We start from the raw sequence: 25,860 nt of genomic DNA, 5'->3' as shown, positions 1-25,860 counted from the left end.
GGTTTTGAATGAAGCTATTATATGATAGGATAGTGGTAAGTGGGATACTGGTGATGAAAGTTTGGGGAAAGATTAGGGGTAGTTTCCCTACCATGTGCCATAGAGCTATACATACAGTTGAAGTCGGAAGTTTACATACACCTTAGCCAAATACATTTAAACTCAGTTTTTCACAATTCCTGACATTTAATCCTCGTAAAGATTCCCTGTTTTAGGACAGTTAGGATCAACACTTTATTTTAAGAATGTGAAATGTCAGAATAAGAGTAGAGAGAATGATTTATTTCAGCTTTTATTTCTTTCATCACATTCCCAGTGGGTCAGAAGTTTACATACGCTCAATTAGTATTTGGTAGCATTGCCTTTAAATTGTTTAATTTGGGTCAAACGTTTCCGGGAGCCTTCCACAAGCTTCCCACAATAAGTTGGGTGAATTTTGGCCCATTCCTCCTGACAGAGCTGGTGTAACTGAGTCAGGTTCGTAGGCCTCCTTGCTCGCACACGTTTTTTCAGTTCTGCCCACAAATTTTCTATAGGGTTGATGTCAGGGCTTTGTGATGGCCACTCCAATACCTTGACTTTGTTGTCCTTAAGCCATTTTGCCACAACTTTGCGAGTGTGCTTGGGGTCATTGTCCATTTGGAAGACCCATTTGCGATCCCCACAACATGATGCTGCCACCCCGTGCTTCACAGTTGGGATGGGGGTCTTCGGGCTTGCAAGCCTCCCCCTTTTTCCTCCAAACACAACGATGGTCATTATGGCCAAACAGTTCTATTTTTGTTTCATCAGACCAGAGGACATTTCTCCAAAAAGTACAATCTTTGTCCCCATGTGCAGTTGCAAACTGTAGTCTGGCTTTTTTATGGCTGTTTTGGAGTAGTGGCTTCTTCCTTGCGGCCTTTCAGGTTATGTCAAAATATAGACTTGTTTTACTGTGGATATAGATACTTTTGTACCTGTTTCCTCCAGCATCTTCACAAGGTCCTTTCCTGTTGTTCTGGGATTGATTTGCATGATTTACACGAAAGTACGTTCATCTCTAGGAGACAGAACGCGTCTCCTTCCTGAGCGGTATGACGGCTACGTGGTCCCATGGTGTTTATACTTCCGTACTATTGTTTGTACAGATGAACGTGGTACCTTCAGGCGTTTGGAAATTGCTCCCAAGGATGAACCAGACTTGTGGAGATCTACAATTTTTTTCTGAGGTCTTGGCTGATTTCTTTTGATTTTCACATGATGTCAAGCAAAGAGGCACTGAGTTTGAAGGTAGGCCTTGAAATACATCCACAGGTACACCTCCAATTGACTCAAATTATGTCAATTAGCCTATCAGAAGCTTCTAAAGCCATGACATCATTTTCTGGAATTTTCCAAGCTGTTTAAAGGCACAGTCAACTTAGTGTATGTAAACTTCTGACCCACTGGAATTGTGATACAGTGAATTATAAGTGAAATAATCTGTCTGTAAGCAATTGTTGTAAACATGACTTGTGTCATGCACAAAGTGGATGTCCTAAACAACTTGCCAAAACAATAGTTTGTTAACAAGAAATTTGTGGAGTGGTTGAAAAACGAGTTTTAATGACTCCAACCTAAGTTTATGTAAACTTCCGACTTCAACTGTACATACGTGAATAATGTGTACCACAATGTACTTCTCTTAAAATAAACAAATTCAACCCACACAACTTTGACAATAGTATAACCAATTGCTTCTTACAAACAGAGTAAGTAATTGTAAATCTACAAACGTTTCTCTCCCTTCGTTTTTATCCCACCATAAATTATTTTATCTGTGATTCTTATAAGCGGAAACCACTGTATTTGTAGGAGGATAATGCTAAAGGAGAGTGCTATTTCTGTTGCAAAATGTTACTGTTTCTCAGACTGTTATGTCTCATGCCCATTATTGGGAGTGATGTAACCTTCTTTTTTGGATAGAGTGGAAAACCTGACTAAAGCTGCAGCACCATGGGGTGCAGCGTCTAAGTGTATTCATTTTGCTTTTGCCATCTGATCCGAGGGCACACTGCTCTGCCAGGACTGATACTGGGGAAGGCTATGCCCATTTAGTAACCGTAGCACAACCAGTGGCTTCCTCTTCATATTGTGCTCAACCAGTCGCACTTTGACCAGTATTAGCATACTCGCTGGTTCTGGTAACAATTTACATAAACTTGCTATTACTTAGTAATAGTAGTAATGGAGTTCACATGCACCGAATACAACGTGTATAGACTTAACGAAATGCTTGCTTACAAGCCCTTCCCAACAAATCCAAAAATTATAATACAAGGAAAATGAGTAGCACAAGAGGAATAAAATACACAAGAATGGAGCTATACACAGGAAGTACCAGTACCAGATCAATGTGCAGAGGTAGGAAGTATCTGAGGTAGATATGTACATGAAGGCAGGGTAAAGTGACTAGGCATCAGGATAGATAATAAGAGTAAAATAAAGAACAGAGTAGCAGCAGCAAATGATGAGTGTAAAAGTGTGTGTTCGTGTGTGTGTGTATATGTGTGTTTGTGTTGTGTTGGTATGCATGTGTGTGCGTGTGTGTGTGTGTGTGTGTGTGTGTGTGTGTGTGTGTGTGTGTGTGTGTGTGTGTGTGTGTGTGTGTGTGTGTGTGTGTGTGTGTGTGTGTGTGTGTTTGTGTGTGTGTTTGTGAATGTGTGTGGGAGTATCAATGTAGTGTGTGTATGAGTGTTGGTACTGTATATAGTGTGTATATATAGTCTTGTGAGTGTGCATAGAGTCAGTGCAAGATAGGGTCGGTGCAGATAGGTAAATAATGATGGTTATCCGGACTATTTAGCACTCTTATGGCTATTTAGCATTCTTATGGCTTGGGGGTAGAAGCTGTCTCGGAGCCTGTTGGTCATGAGAGCCAATGGTCTGGTACCATTTGCTGGACGGTAGCAGAGTGAACAGTCTATGGCTTGGGTGGCTGGAGTCTTTGACAATTCTTTGGGACTTCCTCTGACACGGCCTGATATAGAGGTCCTGGATGGCAGGGAGCTAGGCCCCAGTGATGTACTGGGCCGTCGCACCACCCTCTTTAGCGCTTTACTACCTCTGAGGGAGAGGTTGTTGTCATGGCACCACACTGCCAAGTCTCTGACCTCCTCCCTGTAGGCTGTCTCATCACCGTCGGTGATCTACCAGTCTATCTATCTACTGTCAGCTAACTTGATGATGTGGTTGGAGTCGTGCGTGGCCATGTAGTCGTGGGTGAACAGGGAGTACAGGAGGAGACTAAGCACACGCCATTGAGAGGCTCCGTGCTGAGGGTCAGCATGGCGGAGGCGTTGTTGCCTACACTGACCACTTTGGGCCAGAAGTCCAGGATCCAGTTACAGAGGGAGGTGTTCAGTCCCAGGGTCCCCAGTGTTGAACGCTGAGCTGTAGTCTATGAACAGCATTCTCACATAGTTATTTCCCCTCTTGTCCAGGTGGGAGAGGGCAGTGTGATGTGCAATTGAGATTGCGTCATCTGTGGATCTGTTGGGGCGGTATGTCAAATGGAGTGGGTCTAGTGTGTCTGTATCTTGACTGTTCCTTATTTCACTAACAAAGAACGCTCATAACCATTACAAAGTGATTAACCGCATGTTAATACAATGTTGTTACGTTAGTAATTACAACATTACTACACAGGTACAGAGCTACTGTTACTGCTGTGCTCTTTTACTACCTTGTTTGATGTATGCAAAGCTTTCAAGTGAGCTCATAATTAAAAATGAGAAACACAACAAACACATTGTGATGAAAACATTGGAATGAATTGGAAAACTAGCTGTGAAGCCTGTGAAATGACATGCAAGTAGCTAAGGCAAAAAAATAGAGCATTTCATTTCCCAACAAGCCCACCCATTGATTTTCGAATACTCAAAATGTTGAATGTGCATACTATTTTCCGGTCTTTAACATGGAATTTGCATTTTAACATTATATTCATGCTATTCTGCGGTACTGTCTTTGCAATAGACTGCGGTACTGTCTTTGCAATAGCTGTAGAACTGGCCATTGAGGACCGGATTTTTCAAGATGAGCCATTGTTGGAACCCGAGAGGCCACAGTGCTGCGTGTACAAGCTGTTTCCCAGGCTGAAGCTCAGCAACACAGCTTGAGAAGCAGAAGTCCCCTTCAGTCGCTTTCTTTTTAGCCCCCTTTTACCTTTAGTTAACAATCGCTCCTTCTCCACTCCAATCAGCCACCCCCAAACACTCAGTGAATAAAGTTAGTCCAACATGCGGCCCTTAAACCCACCCCAAGTTTGCTGCCTGGCAGCCACACTCACAGAATTGTTTGTTAATAGTCCAATTAGATAATTGCCATCTTTCACTCCTTTTCCTCTCTGTTTCCCATAAAGGAATGAATGGTGTTCAGGGAGGGGGGCAGCTTGAAGAGGGCTTCTGGCCCCACAAGGTGACGAGAAGGGCCGGAGAATGTTCCTTGCACAAGGCCATTGGTTTGAATTGAGTCATTGTAGCCTAATCAATGGTCTTATTGGATTACTGGCAACTGCTGTTCCCTGAGATATTGTTGCTCTGACAATGAAAATAGCTAAAAGTTGGTGGGTGGGTAGCAGGGTGGAAGGAGAGTGCTGGAGAGGGGGGCCTGTTCCAGGGGTGTTAGTGTAGGCACTAATGACAAGTTTTGTCCCATTTTTGTGTTTTTCAGATCGTGCAGGTTAAGATTGTATTAGTGCAACAGACTGCTTCTGTGGTGCATATATATGAATGGTGGGGACGCAGCGTTAATGACAAGGACCTGTGGGCTACTCTTCGTGCTGTTGTTTGTCGTGCTGAGTGACGTGGGTCAACACAGGAAACTTTAACACAGTTCCTGTGAAGCAGAGCCGGGTGATTTTTGTGAATCAGCTGTCGTGGCCAGTACAAATTCCAATTGGGGTGGATTCACTTTTTTCTGTATCCTCTGTCTCTCTGCCTCTCCTTTATTCTCTCTATCTCAGTCTCTCTCGTTCTCTTCGTTCTCTCTTGTTCTCTCTCTCTCTCATCTCGCTCTCACTTTCTCTCTCTATCTCTCTCTCTCTCTATCCCTCTCTCCCTCCCACTCGCCTGGGATAGCACTATAGCGGTGAGAGCTGTATGTTGCAGAGGGACGATCATTGGCGAAAGGCACAGTAAATGCGATTTAAAGTTAGCCATCGTGGCCAGACAACCAACATCGGAGAACGCTGAAAATGGCTGGCCATGTTTCGGGGATCGAAGAATGAAGTGCCTGGGAACTTTTCTGGAAGTGTCGTACCCCTGTGATTGTGTCTGTGTGCTCAGGAAGGCTTTTTTGCAAAGTGAGACCAATCATTTCTCTTGATTCCCTGGCTGAGAGCTGGCTGACAGAGAGGGACGAAGCGAGCAAACCCCTCCATTAGGACCTGATATATTTCCCAAACAATTTAGTGTATTCATGAGGCTACGCAAATGTGGAGGCAGCAAAATGACCGTAATCAATTGAAACAGTGAGCGTGCGTCGGTCCATGGCTCTGATTATTTGGAGATCATCTATCAGCCTGATGTGTATGTAACAAGGCTGTTGAGTTTCAGTGATAAGTCCATGATCATTGGGCAAGTGAGTTGGACAACGATAATAGGGCACCTTGGCAGGTGAGGCAAGCGTTCCCTGAACATTAGGTAGGTGACTCTCTGGTCTAAAAGGTGCTGTTTTAAAACAAAGCCACACTGTTGAGACAACACAACGTGCAACACTCTCTGTAATCACTGTTTTTTTCACCTGACAAAGGAAAAAAAGAAAGAAACATTGAAGACGATAAGTTAGTATGGAGGTCAGATACAACCAAGAGCCTGAACCAGGGATGGGGCTGAAGAACGGCATAAAGGATGGGAAAGACGGCAAGGATTCCCAGGGAAACCTTTCCAAAACCTTCCTAAAGGATCAGCAGGAGTCCTTCTCGCCATCTGGGACGGTGGAAAGCTGTGAGAAAAACCGGGGGAGCACGGGGGACCCGGACTACTGCAGGAGAATACTTGTCCGAGGTGAGAGGATGTCCACTCATATTTACTTCTGTTGCAGTGTATGGACTCTGTTTGCTCATTGCTTTACTTTATATGTATCCACAGGATGATATAAGATCATTTGCTATGTGAGATATGCTGAATTGCCAGATGGATGTTTTGGATATGGGATTCTGGTATTGGCTTTGTGTAGACTCAAGAAGCATAGAAATAGCTTTTGGTTTCACAGACATACTGCTAAATTGTTCCCAACCAAATGCTCTGTTTTTATACTGTATGTACAATATATTTGAGGTATTGGATCGCTAAAATTTGTCAATCATTAGAATCATTCAATATATTAATTCGACTTTATATATTTGACACAAGGCAGCAAATTTCTCCCGAGTGCTATTTGGTTTATTTGTTGTTTTTATCACTCGTTCATCTTCAGAAAAAGGAAATTAGGCACTATCAGTTAACAATGCGCTATAGTCCCTTTTGCAGCTTCCGGGGCGTTCTCGGGTGAGAGTGCAACATTATGCCAAAGAAGAAAAAAATCCAAAAAACACACCCCCACTCACTCTTATCTGTCTCATGGTAGTTTTAGTCATTGTAAAATAATTTTTGGCTTTTTTCTTAAACCATTTTGAATTTAAAGTAAATACAAACATACATTTTTTTTGCACTTTTATAAAAATGTACTATCTGCACATTTTTATGAATTGTGAATGTTATGCATTTTACCCCTGTGATATACTCCTATCAAAATGGTTTGCATTCACAACAATTGTGTTTATTCTGACATTGAATTATACAGCACACTTCTAGAATCATCGAGCACATTTATTTAAGATATTAAGTACTGTACATTTGGTTTTAAAATGAAGGATGAATTTCATGCTAATTTATATAATCTCTCTCCATGAAAATACTATTTCATTTGAAAGCAATATTCACAGAAGTTTCAAATCATAAGATACCCAGGTTTTCACTATCTTATCTTATTCTGATACAGATGATGAATGAGTAATAATAATGTACGTAAAATGCATTTGCTTACATCATCTTGTTCTAAATAATATAAGGTATTTCATATGCAGTTAATACAAATAAATGAGTTAATTGTTATGTTGTTTTAGTGCTCTTTCTGAGTGTCGTCTGGCCTCAGGGCTAAATTGTAGGAGAATAAGCGCACATCATTTATTTAATCTGTTTAACACAGTTGGTCAAACATTGAGACTGTTTGAAAACATGAATATATCCTTGCTAATTGTTATGGAAATAATTTAGCAACGAAATGACAACTAAATTCAAACATAAATGTTTATACTTTCAGGTTATATTTTGCTGCTTTTAGATGATGGGAGAAATAATCACAATTTAAAAAGTAATAATTTATTTTAGTTCATTGAGTAAATTCTTAAGAAAAAACATTTTCCTTATTATCTTTCCTCATTTCTCTCTTTTTATTAAGTCATTAAAAGCTCATACAGTTATAAAATTAATATCACGTTATCTAAAAGTATATCCTTTAATTATTTTCCGTTTACATGACAATAGTACAACTTTTTAAATTACACATTACATTTTGATTGTAGAAAACTATAGGGAAAACAACTATTTTGAGGTTAGTTTACTATTTAGGAGAGAGTACTGATTGAGATGCTAAAATATGATAATCTAGACTAGAGTATTGATGCAATTAAATGGGTTGACCAAAGGAAATGATCACAATGAAATAAAATAATGTATCATTGTATTTTGTATTTGTTTTATACGTTTGATCAACTTTCTTCTGTAAACGGTGCTTTTTCAAATGAATTAATAGTTTTTTTTGACTGCTTTTAATGTGGTTGAGGTTATCCCCTAGTATGTTTGGAAAGTACACTAGTTGGTTGGGAAAATGTCAGTGTATTAATTTAAGTTATGCATATTACTGTGGTTGATGTTGTGCATTTGATGCATTCATATAAATAATGTACCATACTCATGTGCATACCTGGATGGTTAATTTTTCAATTTTGCAAACATGAAATCATCCTCGATATCTCCATATAGCTTTATGCTATGCACTGCAACAAGACCTAAGTCTTTCATTGACGGTAATCGGTCATTTCATGGACAACAGAAGGCCTACACACATTACTAAAAATGATGAATGGTCATTCTGATGTTGTGATAATGATGAGCCAAAAGTGTTTCTACATTTTGAATATAGTTATCATTGACAAATCTTCAATGGTCACTTGTTCTTTTTTGTAGATGCAAAAGGGTCTATCCGAGAGATCATTCTGCCAAAGGGACTGGATTTGGACCGTCCCAAACGAACCCGGACCTCTTTCACTGCAGAGCAACTCTATCGTCTGGAGATGGAGTTCCAGAGATGCCAGTATGTGGTTGGGAGGGAACGAACAGAACTGGCCCGCCAGCTAAATCTGTCTGAAACGCAGGTAAATTCAAGCAACACAATACATGTACCTATTTCACTCTGGCCATCAGTAAATACATACCAAATCCACATTCTGTGTTATCATAGATATGTTATGGGTCATTCCACGAATAGAGTGCCTTTTGGGTAGTGTAATTTTGTAGAAAATAACAGCATTTTTTTCACCCCATTTTAACATTCTGTCATAAAGAGCACTTGTTCAACTTCATAAAAAATAGGTTTTCCAATGTCAAGAGGTTAAGTAAAATAAAAAAGACTATAAAAGTGGCAATTAAAGTAATAGGGCTGACCGTAACAGGGTTGACCGTAACAGGGTTGACCGTAACAAAGTTGACGATTTCATCTTAAATCAGCCATAACTCCACTTGAGACAGGGGAAATGGAAGCTTGTTGTGTACAACAGGGAGGGGCAATTGAATGCAAGCTTTCCAAAAAATTGAGCTAGCCTATCGATCTAGTGTAACAGGTGTGACATGGTATGCTCGTTGCACTCATTTTTCTACCACAAAACCCCAGAAAATGGCCAAAAGGAGTAGAACCAGCTCACCTGCTTTTTACAATATTATTTGACTATAAGATGTTCAATGTTAGATGTTTAATATTAATCACTAAATCACAATGAATAAATAATCATCTTCAGAAGTTACTTTTTCAAAGCAACAAAAGAACTAGGGCTTTACAATGATGGTGAAAACTTGGTGAAATCTTGGGGTTAAGGGGCCTAGTGGTTAGAGCGTTGGACTAGTAACCGAAAGGTTGCCAAATCGAATCCCCGAGCTGACAAGTTAAAAATCTGTCGTTCTGCTCCTGAACAAGGCAGTTAACCCACTGTTCCTAGGCCTTCATTGAAAATATGAATTTGTTCTTAACTGACTTGCCTAGCTAAATAAAATACAAATAAATTAAGTGGGTTACAATCTTCCTAGAAGTCGGACAAACATGAAAACAATACTATTGGAGTATTTAGTGGTTTATCAAAATGTACACAGATAATCTCACAAGGACATAAAGGGCACTCTATTCGTGGAACGACCCTTATGTATTTCAAAATCTTATCTCAAATGTGAAAAATAGAGTGTATGATTACACACACTTATCTCACTTACGCAATGCTTTCTATATTGTCATCAGACTTCTGTAAGCATATCCCATTCCAATACAATCTTTATAAGTTTTACTATAACCCTGGCATTTTCTATTTAGCTGACTGATTAGTTAAAGATAATTTAGAAAAAGGCAGACTGCTTCACTGATCATATAGCTCTAGCATAGTATTGTTAAGTTATGATCCTATACATAACTCAAATCAAATCTCTGTCATTGTATTTAGCCTAGTGAACTATGCATCTCATATCACTGCTATCCCAACAAATTCTATAACCTTGTTAGCCTAAATTGTTGCATTAAGGAGTCTCATTTTCAGTGCAGAAACAGTATGTTTCTAGTCCACAGGCCTTAAAAAAAGAAAAAAGTGCTTTCACCTCATGCTTAGCAGTGGGGTCAGGGAAAGGTCACACTGCGCCCACTGTGGGTGAACTGTATTTGCACTTGTCTGCTCGTTCTCGACGAGATACCAAGCTTAGTCACCCTCCAATGTATAATTTTCACTTCAGGGAAATCTTGCTCTCTGCTTCAGAGCTTAGTCCCAAATATTTGTAGCACAATTTTATTTCTTAGTTTATCTTGCAAGCTGGCTAATGGCATAGTCCGCCACATTTACCTTATATGTTTATTACGTACCTCATGAATGTTTCAGTGGGCCTAAACAAGCTTGACTTTGGACAGAGGTCAGACTGGAGCATTATGCAAAGTTATCTTCTGAGTCACAGCATAGACACGTGTTTCTGTCACGCATTTCTGATCATTACAAGAAATATTCATATTGACCTCGGGGAATTTCTACTTTAGTGTGTGAGTATATATATATACATATACATTTACATTTAAGTCATTTAGCAGACGCTCTTATCCAGAGCGACTTACAAATTGGTGCATTCACCTTATGATATCCAGTGGAACAACCACTTTACAATAAAGTAAATATAATATACAATACAATATACAATTTACAATATAATATATATATATATATATATATATATATACACATACATATATACATTTTACAATGATAAATAAATGTTTTCCTGACCAATACATTTGATGCTTTTATTTTGTATTCAGCTACAGTATTCATGTAGTTTACCATGTCAGCACACAATGAATTCAGAATTCTTTGGTGGTTTTTAGAATAGAATAATGGTGCTTTAGACTTCACACAGCCCTTAGGTCCCCATTCAGAGGGAGGACAATAGGCTTGAATGTCTTAATGTATTTTCACATGCAACATTAAATGTTGCACGCCGCCATGCTCCTTGATTGCATTAAATCTTCAAATGTCTCCTTCATTCGTTGATGAAGTGGTCTCTAATGATGGCATCATGAAATTAACATTTTGTTCCAATGCACTCTTGGGGTGTTACATTAAGAAACGACTGCCATATGCTGAAGTGTACACCCCTAATCATCTTTGTTTGGCTTGCTGGCTTCAGAGCCCCTCGTTGGACCTTGTTGAAAATGTATCCTCTCAGATAAAAGATGTTCACCAATAATTTAGGATATTCTTATAACATGAGGGAATATGGTAATAATGTAATTCCTTACTTCCAGAGTGTAAAATAGATTTGCGATTGACCAACTAACCTTGAGAATTACTGAGTTGTTTATCTACAACAAGTACATGGAGGAAAACATGCTATTCAGATGTGATTGAAGTAGCTGCAGTTTGAGGTACTGTAGCTGGAGGCTCATTGATTGAGACACATTCACTCTAATTATGGTCCGTATGAAAGCAATCAGGTTTAATTGCCACAGACTTGATAGAGGTGGGGAAATACATGAAGAAAACTGCAAAAAAAATACAAACTCCTATTATCCTTTTTGGAAAAGGAATAGAATATATAAAATAGAAATATATGAAATGCAAATGGGAAAAGAGAGGTCTATTTTCATTGTTGAATGACCATCAAACATGTGCAATCCAAATGCAGTAACATTACTTCTTCACCGTCAAAATGGCCTCTTCACAAACACGTTTTTTCTTTATCCACATGAATAGGAATACAATAGCCATGTTTATCTGTATGCACACTTTACTTTGTTATACTCATGTCCTTCTAACAGTATACTTCAGCCACACATACATATATACTCATTACTATATGACCCTGCTTTTGTTACTTTCATGTCTTTGAGTTCATTAATTATTTAAAATTTTCATAAAATGTCTAAGGTCATGGAAATACATTTTATTAATTTCTAGCTACTTTACCTTACAGTCTGCATTTCACTAGAAGAAAAATATGTTATAAAGTAATTTATGGCTCCCATTACAGAAAGTTTTGTTCAAGTTTAGACCACAAACAGTACTGTATTGTATATGTGTGATTCTGATAACATCCATTAATGTGACATTGATATGTAAATATTTACAAGGCATTAGGTTTTGATTTAATCCGTATTTCTGTAAATTAGCTACTAAATCTGTCAAGAGGTAGAAGCCGGGCCCCCTGGTCTAAGTCCCTGATCGTGCTACCAATGTTATTACTATCACAATTCAATTCATGTGGACATCAAAGTGACCTATACTGAGATCACAAGGGAATTAGTAATTATTTACAACAATCCAAATTATTCAGTAATTTTCTACAAACATTGGTGTTGCAATAAATGCCTACAGATATTAGAAAATAATACATATTAACTAAAGTATGTTAATTTGGCTTTTGAAAATAGACCCTGTTGCTGAAGGTTTCTACTGCTTATTTTCTGGCTGATTTTGGAGCGGTTTTTTGTCCTCCCCTCAAGGTTAAAGTTTGGTTCCAGAACCGACGCACAAAGCAGAAGAAGGACCAGGGCAAAGATTCAGAGCTGCGCTCGGTGGTGTCAGAGACGGCGGCCACCTGCAGTGTATTGAGACTTCTGGAGCAGGGCCGGCTCCTCACGCCACCAGGCCTGCCGGGGCTCCTGCAGCACTGTGGCAACGGCACCCTGGGTGCCGCCCTGCGAGGACCCTCCATGGGCATGGTCAGCAACGGAAGCAGCAGCAGCAGCAGTGGTGCCAGCTCAGGGACGGCCGGCGGCAGTCCCCCTCTACCTATAGTGACGAGCTCAGGGACGGTGGCAGGCCTCCAGAACTCCCCATCAGCTCACGGCCTGTTCAGCTTCCCCATGCCCTCTCTGCTTGGCAGCGTGGCCACCCGCATGTCCTCCAACCCGCTCTCCATGGCCGGCTCCCTGGCCGGGAACCTGCAGGAACTGTCTGCCCGCTATCTGAGCTCTTCTGCTTTTGAACCTTACTCACGGACCAATGGGAAGGAGAGTGTGGACAAAAACGTTTTGGAATGATGTTTCTCAAAGGATTTTGATTTGTTTTGTTGTTCTCCTTGTTTTTTATTGTCTTGGTTCAGTTTGTTTGTTTCACCCTCTTCTGTCCTGTTTGTGTTGTGGTTGTTGTTCATGTAAATCCAACTGAACATCTGATGCCTCTCAGAGGGAGGAAAACAAAAACATACACATGTATACATTTTCATTCTTACTTATGCACTAAATTAAAATTGAATCTCCAAGTTCCAATAGAAATGATCAGAGGAACAAATATCCATGAGATTACTAAGGAGCAGAATTTAATTTTTTAGCCACATTTTCTCACATTTATTTATCTGCAATAGTAATCCCCAAAAAAGCACAGAAAATGAGTCTGTTAATGTTTGGGTAACACATCACAAATGTTTAGCTACTGGAGGTAATTGACACAATACATACAAAGCTTTTGAGTGGTTGGCCAAGGGTGTAACATGATGGTACCTTTTTTGATTTTGTGTTTTCTTATTTGCTTGTTTTGGGTAGACTTGTGTCACAGTGTGTAGACTTAGAGTTATCAAGCACTACAGCTTGTGCAATTCAGGTGACATACTGTCAGTTCAAGACGGCCTGGTGAACTTGGAGTTAATTCGGCCCTTTGTCAAATATAACATTTCTGTTTACGGAAATATCGCAGGTCTCTTTTTCCATTTGCAGATACTCATGAGGAACACAGGTATTTAACATGCAAATTCCATTTACATATGCAGTTTTCCAATATTAAGCTACAATAACAGTCTTTTATACCAGTTTGTATTTGTTTTTATTTTTGGCCCAAAACAAACTAAAGAAAAATGTTGTCATACCGTATGATAGTTAAATGGTTCTGTGTTAGCTGTTTTCTAAATGGTTATGTGAGGGTTTTCCCAATATGATTTTTAACACAGTCTAAATTTGTGACTTTCATGTCTTAAAGATGCAGTATTCCACTTTTTCGTCTGTGATTTCAATAATGTTAGAGTGGTAGTCCAGATGTACGTGTACAGATAAGAGTTGGAGTAAAGCTTGGAAATGTGGGGTGGGGAAAAGAGCTGATGGAGGAAAGAGTTCTGGGAAAGCGTTTGAACTTCAGAAAGCTGCTTGCATAGTTGGATATACAGAATTGAGCTTGATGCAACATGATTGAAAACAGTGCAGAAGGTTTTGCAATCTTTAAGACAATAACTTTTCTCATCTGAAATGTTTTAAGATCAGTCACCATGGTGGAAGGTTTGGAGGGAAATGAGCATGAGGTGACTGAGTGAAATTACTGTAGTGTAAAAGAAAAGAAAGAAAATGAGAATTGTACCTAAAATTGTTATTTTATTGTAAATTATTCACGTCTGTAATTAATAGATGATTAGTATATCTGCAAAATAATTAATGAATGAATGTAAAAGAGGGAGGTGATAAATCAATCAAAGCTCTTTGGTGCTGTTGTTGTGAAATATCTTGAACTTTGTGAAATGTGTGGTACGAGTGTGGATATATATTATATATATATATGGCTACCAAAAAAGCCATGTGTGTTTTTTCAATTTCTTTCATGGATTCGTCTTGATGATAATCCAGTTATGATAAAAAGGCCATGTTGTACCTTCATTGACAATGGGTTTGAATAGCAGTTTATTTCATATTTTGTTGGTATTCAAATGAGGTGTTATGCCCTATGCAGAGACCTTCTTATGTATTATTTTGGGTTGCAATGCTACTTATTGTAGCCTATTCAGCGTATGGTGAACTCATACAGCACTATAAAGGAAATGCTGACACAAGGGGAAGAACATTTTAGTTATTGAATTAGTCGCCCTAAGCTGGTAACCAGGATTGTGTTCAACAGTAGCATACGTGTTTTGGGGGAGGGTTTTTGTTTGCTACCTTAACCCTAATCCAAACCCTAACCACTCACTCATGGGAAAATCTACAGTATAGTGAGCTGCAGATGGAATCGCTATAAACAAATCGTGTGAGACAGTTTAATAAATAATGATAGGAGCATAGAAGAATAAATGTTATATGTTGATACATTTTTACCCTTTAATTAATAGAAAAAATAGTGCACTTTGAAAAGTGCAACTCTCTCAAAATGTTGTATTCACAGTGTGTTCTTGAATATTACCACTAAAGTCAAAGGACTTTGAAAAGATGTTCGTAAGTTAACTGGATAAAGATCATTATAACATAGAGGAGAGGAAGTGAGAGTACATCGTCTTAGGTCTCCCGAGTGGCGCAGCGGTCTAAGGCCCTGCATCTCAGTGCAAGAGGCGTCACTACAATCCCTGGTTTGAATCCAGGCTGTACCACATCCGGCCGTGATTGGGAGTCCCATAGGGCGGCACACAATTGGCCAAGCGTTGTCCGGGGTAGGCCGTCATTGTAAATAAGAATTTGTTCTTAACTGGCTTGCCTAGTTAAATAAATGTTAAACAAAAAATAAATAAAAAAGATGCATAAATATAACCAATAATTTGCCCAATTGCAAATCACAAATTCAAAAATGTGATTGACTCACTTCAACAAACTTTCGGAACTAGATGGGGTTAGTTGAAAGATTACAATTGTTAAAAGTGTTATAGAACTGTCAAAATGGACACTGAAAAAACGTTGTCTGGAAGCCAAGCAATGCAGCGAAAAGGGCCTTTGCAGTCTCTGTCTTCAAGAACCCTTGGAGGACTTTTCATTAGTACTGTTTTCTATGGAATAGGGAAAAAACACTCCGGCCTCTGAAAAGAATTGAGTTGAACCATTCAAAATACAAAAAAATGTCACACAAGGGGGAATTGTCTCTTTAAAAAGCAGTTGCAGTGGTCTTAAGTTACATTTTAAGACGCAGTTCCATTCTGTCCATCCCTCTCTCTCCTGTGGGTGAATGAAGGGATGCTTCAGTGGCATTGGAAACTGAGGGTCTTTTGTCTATCAGCAGTATGAACGCAGGCAAAGAATCTTACCTTCCCCACTGTGTCTTGGGAATCTCCCTGGAGAAAATAAAACAAAAAACGTCTCTTAAAAAAGGAGTTGCAGTGGTCAAAACCATGAAAGTCTGGGGACGAATGTGATTATTGTTGTTATCAAGGTAGTATAGGGTTTCCAAACAAATAAGCACATAGCCCACCATGTGGCTAAATGGCATAATACCCCTGGAATGGCTACTGCTCTACCATACTACATGTGTACCAAATTGTACGACCATGTGTCAAACAGCTTTCTGTTTGTTTGAGTCAATGATTATTGCATAAAAATATGATTTTTTCAAATGTATTAGTGTTAGCTTATATCAGCCAAGTTCATTAAGTTGTACCTGGTACATTGGCTGTCAATTATTGTCACATATTTAAAAATTCTATAGCCCTCTTTTGCCACAGCAACAATTTAAATATGGACCAGTACAAAGAGCTTGCACACAAAGTACATGGAAAATAAAAAAATAAAAAGGGGAGTAATCCAATATGGCTGAAGTTATGGTTCCAAGTTGGACATTTATTTCCCTGTGTGCGGATGGAATTTGATAAAAAGGATTCATCTTTTTTTACTTTGATACCTAACTTTGAACTGGTAAAATTAGCATTTTAGTCATGTGTTACTGTGAAATATATGCTACAAGGAAACCTGATGATACGAGAACAGTCTGTGTCCATTTCAATATTTGAACTCAGAGTGCTGATGCTGCACCTCCTATTACATTTGGGGTACCATGGGAACACAAAACCCTGTTCAGATTTAACATGCCATATACATTTATAAAAATGTTCAGGGCATGTTTGCCTTGGGTCTTAAGTCAAATTTGAAGATGCAGTTCCATTCCATCAATCCCTCTCCCTGCTGTGGGTGAGTGAAGTGATGCTTCAGTGGCATTGGAAACTGAGGGTCTTTTGTCTATCAGCAGTATGAACGCAGGCAGAGAATCTTACCTTTCCCACTGTGTCTTGGGAATCTCCCTGGGGAAAAAAACGGTCACATTTATGCCCCCACCCCTACAACCACCCATTATCTCTCTTCTCCTGCAGTCCAATTAGACAGAAGGTCGGGAGATTTTGTAAGTGGGGGGGTCAGGGAGCCGGTGGAGTTGTTGGGGGGAGTGTCATAGCTTGAGACCACCAACACATTTCTCCCATCACATGACCTGTCTTTAAACTAAGGCCTTGGGAGGAAAGAAAAGCTGCACCCAGTCTGTTTTTGTTCTTTTTGTTCACCTCTTTCCTCTTTCTGTTTGTACATATGTATGGGGATTAGAAAGTAAACAGTTCTCATCAAAGCGTCAACTCTCTCATGCCACATAAGACCAGCGAGAACTAGTGACCTCAGTTCCTGAAGTGCGACAAATCTAGAGGATTTCCTAGTCCTTCCCAGAATGTTAAGTGACCCGCCTACCTTGGACAGGCTGGTAACCTCACTGAATAATTAATCCAATTATGCAATCAAAGGATTGAGAAGAGAAAAAAAACCTTAGTGACTAATCTCCTACATGTCTATACTATGAGACTACTTTGAGTAGTGGGCCATTCCAACATTACCGACATTACATTTGCATGCAAAATCACAACTTTAATGTTTCACAGAATGGACAGACAAAATATAAATGACATTTTTTATGCGTGTCTCTAAAAAGCAGACTTCTAAGTATTGGCATGTTGGAGAAATAAAGTAAATAAGAGGCGTCATGGATGTTATATGAAATTGACAAGCTTTTTGCAGAGACTGAACATATTACCAAAAGTCTGTGCGTTTGTAAGTCTTAGGTCAAAACATGCTGTGTTGTGTTTGCTGAACGCAAATATTATCATTTTCAAAATATTGTCACTTCCATTATTACTTTGGAGAGGAACAATTACTATTATGAATGTTACACTTTGCTATTGACGTTACCGAGTCTGATTTCTTGATCAAAATCTATCATAACACATTTGTTGACACCTGGAAAGTTTTTAAAAAGTGAACAGAAGCCGTAATACCTTAGAACTCCATAATTACAGTTAGCTTGAATAGCATACTGTATAGGCTAAAGCCAGGCACCACACCCAAATAGAGTATTTCTTTCTCTTTATATATATATCAAAATAACCATTTCCAGTTGAATATAGACACAAATATGACATTATTTGTATGACACACTTTCTGAAATATTGTATTAAAATATGCAAATGAAGCAAACAAGCCCTGTGAGTCCTTTCCAAAACAACACTTGTAAAATAAAGTATGCATACCAAAATATAGCCTATAGGATAATTAGGAACGTGGTTTCATTTTGAAAAGGCCAAGATTTTTTCTCTGGTTGACGTTCTGTTGGAATTGCCCTAGTAGTACCTTCACAGTTCGTTTATTCGTAAAATCATCTCAAATTTGGACATTAGAGGACCTGCAGTCCAGGTGACCAGCGCACATGGGATTCCATACATGCCTTCAGAAAGTATTCATAACCGCTTGATTTATTTCAAAAAGCCTGAATTCAAAACGCTTAAAAAAAAAAGAAATGCACCCATCTACACACAATAATGACAAAGTGAAAACATGTTTTTAGAAATGTTTGCAAATGTCATGAAAATAAAAGCAATTACAGCTGTAAGTCTTTATGGTTAAGTCTCAAAGAGCTTTGCACACCTGGATTGTAAAATATTTGCACATTATTATTTTCAAAGCTCTGTCAAGTTGGTTGTTGATCATTGCTAGAGAGACATTTTCAAGTCTTGCCATTAATTTCCAAGCTGATTTAAGTCAAAACTGTAACTCCAGTGTATATTTGGCCTTCCGTTTTAGGTTATTGTCCTGCTGAAAGGAGAATTAATCTCCCAGTGTCTGATGGAAAGCAGACTGAACCAGGTTTTTCTCTGGGATTTTGACTGTGCTTAGCTCCATTCCATTTATTTTTTATCCTGAAAAACTCCCCAGTCCTTAACAATTACAAGCATGATGCAGCTACCACTATGCTTGAAAATATGGAGAGATGTATTTGTTTTAGGACTTTGTATTAAGGACAACTTTTTAAATTCTTTGCCAAATTATTTGCCTTGTTGCAAACAGGATGCATGTTTTGGAATATTTTTATTCTGTACAGGCTTCCTTCTTTTCACTCTGTCAATTACATTTTATTTAACCTTTATTTTATCAGGGAGTCATACTATTTTACAGATAAGCCCTGAATTACATAAATTACAGTAAATATACACATCAAAATATGAACACAAAATGCAAGCATTCATCAGTAATCCTCAATCAGCTTTCTGAATTGCCTTAGATGCATCAAAACATCAAATGTAAGAACATGTTGAAGATCTTTCCACAAATAAGGTGCAAGAAAACTAAACGCTAAATTACCTAACTCAGTAGAGACCAAATTCATTTCCAGAGTTTGCCATCCCTCGTATGTCTAAAGTTAAATAAAGATGTTCGACTTTTTGTAAAAGGGATTTATAAATGAAAACATAGCAATGTATCAACCTACGTGACATTAAATTTTTTTTTTAACCTTTATTTAACTAGGCAAGTCAGTTAAGAACAAATTCTTATTTACACTGACGGCCTACCCAAAGGCAAAAGGCCTCCTGCGGGGATGGGGGCTGGGATTAAAAATAAAAAATATAATATAGGACAAAACACACATCACGACAAGAGAGACAACACAACACTACATAAAGAGACCTAAGACAACAAAATAGCAAGGGAGCAACACATGACAACACAGCATGGTAGCAACACAACAACAACATGGTAGCAACACAACATGGTAGAAGCACAAAACATGGTACAAACATTATTGGGCACAGACAACAGCACAAAGGGCAAGAAGGTAGAGGCAACAATACATCATGCAAAGCAGCCACAACTGTCAGTAAGAGTGTCTATGTTTGAGTCTTTGAATGAAGAGATTGAGATAAAACTGTCCAGTTTGAGTGTTTGTTGCAGCTTGTTCCAGTCGTTAGCTGCAGCGAACTGAAAAGACGAGCGACCCAGGGATGTTTGTGCTTTCGGGACCTTTAACAGAACGTGACTGGCAGAACGGCTGTTATATGTGGAGGATGAGGGCTGCAGTAGATATCTCAGATAGGGGATGAGTGAGGTCTAAGAGGGTTTTATAAATAAACATCAACCAGTGGGTCTTGCAACGGGTATACAGAAATGACCAGTTTACAGAGGAGTATAGAGTGCAGTGATGTGTCCTATAAGGAGCATTGGTGGCAAATCTGATGGCTGAATGGTAAAGAACATCTAGCCACTCGAGAGCACCCTTACCTGCCGATCTATAAATGATGTCTCCGTAATCTAGCATGGGTAGGATGGTCATCTGAATCAGGGTTAGTTTGGCAGCTGGGGTGAAAGAGGAGCGATTACAATAGAAGAAACTAAGTCTAGATTTAACTTTAGCCTGCAGCTTTGATATGTGCTGAGAGAAGGACAGTGTACCGTCTAGCCATACTCCCAAGTACTTGTATGAGGTGACTACCTCAAGCTCTAAACCCTCAGAGGTATTAATCACACCTGTGAGGAGAGGGGCATTCTTCTTATCAAACCACATGACTTTTGTTTTGGAGATGTTCAGAAGAAGGTCAAGGGTAGAGAAAGCTTGTTGGACACTAAGAAAGCCTTGTTGTAGAGCATTTAACACAAAATCCGGGGAGGGGCCAGCTGAGTATAACACTGTATAATCTGCATATAAATGGATGAGAGAGCCTCCTACTGCCTGAGTTATGTTGTTGATGTACATTGAGAAGAGCGTGAGGCCTAGGATTGAGCCTTGAGGTACTCCCTTGGTGACAGGCAGTGGCTGAGACAGCAGATTTTCTGACTTTATACACTGCACTCATTGAGAGAGGTAGTTAGCAAACCAGGCCAAAGACCCCTCAGAGACACCAATACTCCTTAGCCTGCCCACAAGAATGGAATGGTCTACAGTATCAAAAGCTTAAACCAAGTCAATAAAAATAGCAGCACAACATTGCTTAGAATCAAGGGCAATGGTGACATAATTGAGGAGCTTTAAGGTTGAAGTGATATATCCATAACCTGAGCAGAAACCAGATTGCATACCAGAGAGAATACTATCGACATCAAGAAAGCCAGTCAGTTGATTATTGACAAGTTTTTCCAACACTTTTGATAAACAGGGCAAAATAGAAATAAGCCTACATTATAACAGTTAGGATCAGCTTGATCATCATCAAAGAGGGCCAATAAACTGTCTGGTAGAGAATGCAATGATGAGTACTAACATTTTAACCCGTAATATAGTGCAGTGCGCTATGATAAACAGCATCTAACGTCTTTAATGAAGTTGCAGCTGCGTTCATATAGATGATGTCGCCATAGTCTAGGACCGATAGGAACATCGACTGAATAATCTGCTTTCGACTATTTAGCGAGAGGTAGGACTTATTTCTATAGAAGAAGTCCATTTTTATTCTCAGCTTCTTAATAAACTCATCAATATGCTTTTTTAAAGACATATTTTCATCTATCCAAATGCACCATCCACAGTACATATGATTAAATCATCAGAGTTATTTTTATCTGCTCTAGAGAACAACATACAGTGTAATTCGTTTTACTGGCATTCAATGCTAATTTCAGGTCAGTAAAGTTTTTCTGTAATACAATGAAGACAGACTGTAGTTCAGATAGAGCCTGGTCAACTGTGGGGGAAATGGCATACACAACACTATCATCGGCATACAAGTGCAGGTAAAATGTTTTTACGGACAAGTTGATACTGTTAATGTAATCAGTAAAAAGTACAGGACCCAGAATCAACCCCTGTGAGACACCTTTCGTAATATACAGGAAACCTGATTTAAAACCATCCATCAAGTAATTTTTAAACCAGTTACATGCAGTCTGGTCTAGGCCAATTGAGGAAAGCTGTGAGTGATCAACAGTATCGAAAGCCTTTGACAGGTCAATGAAGAGGGCAGTGCAATGTTGCCTTTTATCCATACAGTTAACCACTTAATTTATGACTAGGGATGCAACAGATATAGTGCTATGACCTGGTCTAAAATCCGACTGATGGGTTAGGTTAGTGTTATGGTTAGTTTAATATTGTGGAGTAACTAGTAACACAGCCATTAACTAGTAACACAGCAATTAAACACTGTAACTCTTTTACCAATGGCCTCATGGTGAAGTCCCTGAGTGGTTTCCTTCCTCTCTGGCAACTGAGTTAGGAAAGATGCCTGTATCTTTCTAGTGACTGGCTGTTTGATACACCATCCGTAATTAATAATTTCACCATGCTCAAAGGGATATTGAATGTCTGCTTTTTATTTGTTTTACCCATCTACCTCCCTGGTCTTTGTGGCTGTCTGTGTTTGAAATTCACTGCTCAACTGAGGGACCCACTTTACAGATAATTGTATGTGTGGGGTACAGATAAATAAATTGTGTTAAACACTGTTATTGCACAGTCCATGCAATTTATTATGTGACTTGTTAAGCACATTTTCACTCCTGAACTTATTTAGGCTTGCCATAACAAAGGGGTAAATACTTACTGACTCAAGACATTTCAGCTTTTAATTTTAAATGATTTAGTAAAAATGTCTAAAAACATAATTCCACCTTGACATTATGGGGTATTGTGTGTAGGCCAGTGACATTTGTTGTGTGTAGATGGGTGAGAACCATTTAATTCAGGCTGTAACACATCAAAATGTGGAAAATGTCAAGGGGTGTGAATACTTTGAAGGCACTGTATATGAAGGCCTCCACTCATAAGCAAGCTAGAACCACTGGGGCGGGCTATCAGCTGATCATACTAAATCCAATCAAATCAGAGTTTATTTGTCATGTGCACAGGATACAGCAGGTGTAAACAGTAAAGTGAAATGCTTGCTTTGAGCTCTTCCTCAACGTTGCAGTAATACTAAGTCATATAAAAGAAATACACATGAGAAATACAAAAAATATACACTATATACAAGGTCAACATCAGTACCAATTAACGAAAGGGATAGGGTGAAAGTTGTGTAATCAGGGTTAAAGTTAAAGTGATTGAGCAGCAGGGTAAATATAATAAATAGTAGCAGCAGCGAATAAGGTAATTGTGTGTAGATGTAAGAATACTTTTGGGGTGTTTATATTTGTCCTGTTACACACAAGTGTGTAATGGAAATGTGTTTCTTGCATATCACAACTCTATCTGAGACACCTGCAGGGAGTGGGGTCACAGCCAAGGTCACTATTGTCCAGCACTCCAAGAGCAATTGGGGTTAAGTGCCTTGCTCAAGGTCACAGCAACATATTTTTCACCATGTCAGCTCTGAGATTCGAACCAGCGACCTTTCGGTTACTGGCCCAACGCTTCAACCTCGAGGCTACCTGCCGTGTGGTTGTATGTGTGTAGTGTGTGAGTGAATGTGTGTGTATATGAGCTTCAGTGTGTGGGTGTGCATGCGTTTGTGTGTGTGTGTATGTGTGGGGGGGTGCGAGAGTGTCATTGTATGTGCCTGTGGATGTGTGGGTAGAATCTATGAGTGTGTATAGCATACAGGAGGCTGCTGAGGGGAGGAAGGCTGAAAGTAATGGCTGGAACGGAGCAAATGGAATGGCATCAAACACATGGAAACCATTAAGATGCCACCAACCTCCTGTGGTATAGCGCATATAAATGAATCAGCTAGTTAGCTAGTTAGATATGCTGTTGAAACAAGCTACCTAGTCTTTACTTGTTTTAAACTTGTTCTGCTGCTGACATCTGCCTCTTACTAATGAACAGTTGAACTGTCAATGCCCCCCTTCCCTTTCCCTGACCGTGAGCCGACACATGAAACTCCCAAATTAACCTACTATTCAATTTTAGCAACGCTGGTGGTTTTGACATGCACACTAAGTGTTATATCTCATGGGTTTCATAACCACGTCTTTATAGCAATTCAATAATGATGAGACGGGAGACAGGAATTCACTTCAACTATTTATCTAGAACCTGATCATCTCAACACACATAATCCCCTTGATGCTCTGCGGCACAACCCCAATACAAACTCCTCCCCTCCTACACTCAGCAAAAAAAAGAAACGTCCTCTCTCTGTCAACTGCATTTATTTTTAGCAAACTTACCATGTGTAAATATTTGTATGAACATAACAAGATTCAACAACTGAGACATAAACACAAGTTCCACAGACATGTGACTAACAGAAATAGAATAATGTGTCCCTGAACAAAGGGGGGGTCAAAATCAAAAGTAGCAGTCAGTATCTGGTGTGGCCACCAGCTGCATTAAGTACTGCAGTGCATCTCCTCCTCATTGACTGCACCAGATTTGCCAGTTCTTGCTGTGAGATGTTACCCCACTCTTCCACCAAGGCACCTCCAAGTTCCCTGACATTTCTGGGGGGAATGGCCCTAGCCCTCACCCTCCGATCCAACAGGTCCCAGACATGCTCAATGGGATTGAGATCCGGGCTCTTCGCCGACCATGGCAGAACACTGACATTCCTGTCTTGCAGGTAATCACGCACAGAATGAGCAGTATGTCTGGTGGCATTGTCATGCTGGAGGGATTGTGCGTTCCTGGTGTAACTCGGGCATTTGTTGTTGCCATCCTGTACCTGTCCAGCAGGTGTGATGTTCAGATGTACCGATCCTGTGCAGGTGTTGTTACACATGGTCTGCCACTGCGAGGACGATCAGCTGTTCGTCCTGTCTCCCTGTAGCACTGTCTTAGGCGTCTCACAGTACGGACATTGCAATTTATTGCCCTGGCCACATCTGCAGTCCCTCATGCCTCCTTGCAGCATGCCTAAGGCACGTTCACGCAGATGAGCAGGGACCCTGGGCATCTTTCTTTTGGTGTTTTTCAGAGTCAGTAAAAAGGCCTCTTTAGTGTCCTAAGTTTTCATAACTGTGACCTTAATTGCCTACCGTCTGTAAGCTGTTAGTGTCTTAACGACTGCTCCACAGGTGCATGTTCATCAATTGTTTATGGTTCATAGAACAAGCATGGGAAACAGTGTTTAAACCATTTACAATGAAGATCTGTGAAGTTATTTGGATTTTTACGAACAATCTTTGAAAGACAGGGTCCTGAAAAATAATAGTTTTTTTGTTGCTGAATTTACATTAACTGTTGGGAGGGTCTGTCTACAAGTCTAACCATCTAGGTGCCCACCTATCTCTCGTAGGCGGTCAACGTGACTCTCAACAATGCCTTTAGACTGTGGCGTTGACACAGGTGTAGGCATGCGAGTTTCCTGTGTCACAGTCTCGCCACACACCTGTGTTGGTGCGGCTGAGCTGGTGTCCTAAGAAGGTGACTGTGAGCCCCTAGATGATGACCGCTGGGTCAGGGCATCACCCAGCAACAGCTCCAGACCACTCACAACTGGTGGTCCTATTGTGCCTTTACTCAACAGTAACTGATCTGTGTGCCTTTTCCAGATGACGTCCTCTGCAGTTTGGACAGTGTAGGACACAGGACCAGTCTGAGCAATGACTGTAGCAGGAACCCACATTGGTCTTTTGAGGTAGTTCCTAGCTAAGACAGTTTATCCAGGATTGAAAGCTCTGTCCTTTGCTCTCAGTTCACAATGTTTGACTTAACTCTCCTGTTGACATCGCACTGTCTCCTTTGCATTCAGATGTTTGAGTAGGTCGAAGCTTGTGCATAGCTCTCTCTTCATGAGTAGCGATGCAGGCAAAGCCTTGGTTGTAGTGTGAGGTATGATCCTGTAGGATAGCAGGAAGCTGTTCAAGCATTGGTGCAGTGTCCCTTGACCCCGAGACGCTTTTAAGGCATGTTTCATGGTCTGTAGAAACCTCTCCACCAGCCTGTTGATAGAAAGAGGATATGGTGCGGACCTGATGTGTTGTACGCCATTCACCTGTAGGAAAGTGACCATTTCTTGGGACACTAGCTGCATTCCGTTGTAGCTAACGAGTTGGAGTGGCGATCCAAACCGACTAAACACTTCTCCAAGCTTCTCTGCAGTAGTACACTTCCTGATGGCAACCTCTGGCCACTTGCTATGAGAATCCACAAGTTCGACAAACCCCTACTTTGTATTCTGCCTGCAGCAAGTGACGGAATCC

General features: G+C 39.8%; 1 protein-coding gene across 1 annotated transcript; it reads left to right on the top strand.

Annotated features, from left to right (window-relative positions):
* The first annotated feature begins 4,651 nt into the window (after positions 1-4,651).
* Positions 4,652-16,450, top strand: vax1 (ventral anterior homeobox 1). Its single transcript, XM_071380142.1, has 3 exons — positions 4,652-6,029; positions 8,253-8,440; positions 12,307-16,450. Exons 1-3 carry the CDS (start codon positions 5,813-5,815, stop codon positions 12,844-12,846), a joined length of 945 nt encoding a protein of 314 aa, XP_071236243.1. The 5' UTR covers positions 4,652-5,812; the 3' UTR covers positions 12,847-16,450.
* Positions 16,451-25,860: the final 9,410 nt, after the last annotated feature.

This window comes from Salvelinus alpinus, chromosome 32 (assembly GCF_045679555.1).
Source record: "Salvelinus alpinus chromosome 32, SLU_Salpinus.1, whole genome shotgun sequence".
NCBI classification, from domain to species: Eukaryota; Metazoa; Chordata; class Actinopteri; order Salmoniformes; family Salmonidae; genus Salvelinus; species Salvelinus alpinus.
This window is presented reverse-complemented; position numbering and strand designations above follow the sequence as displayed.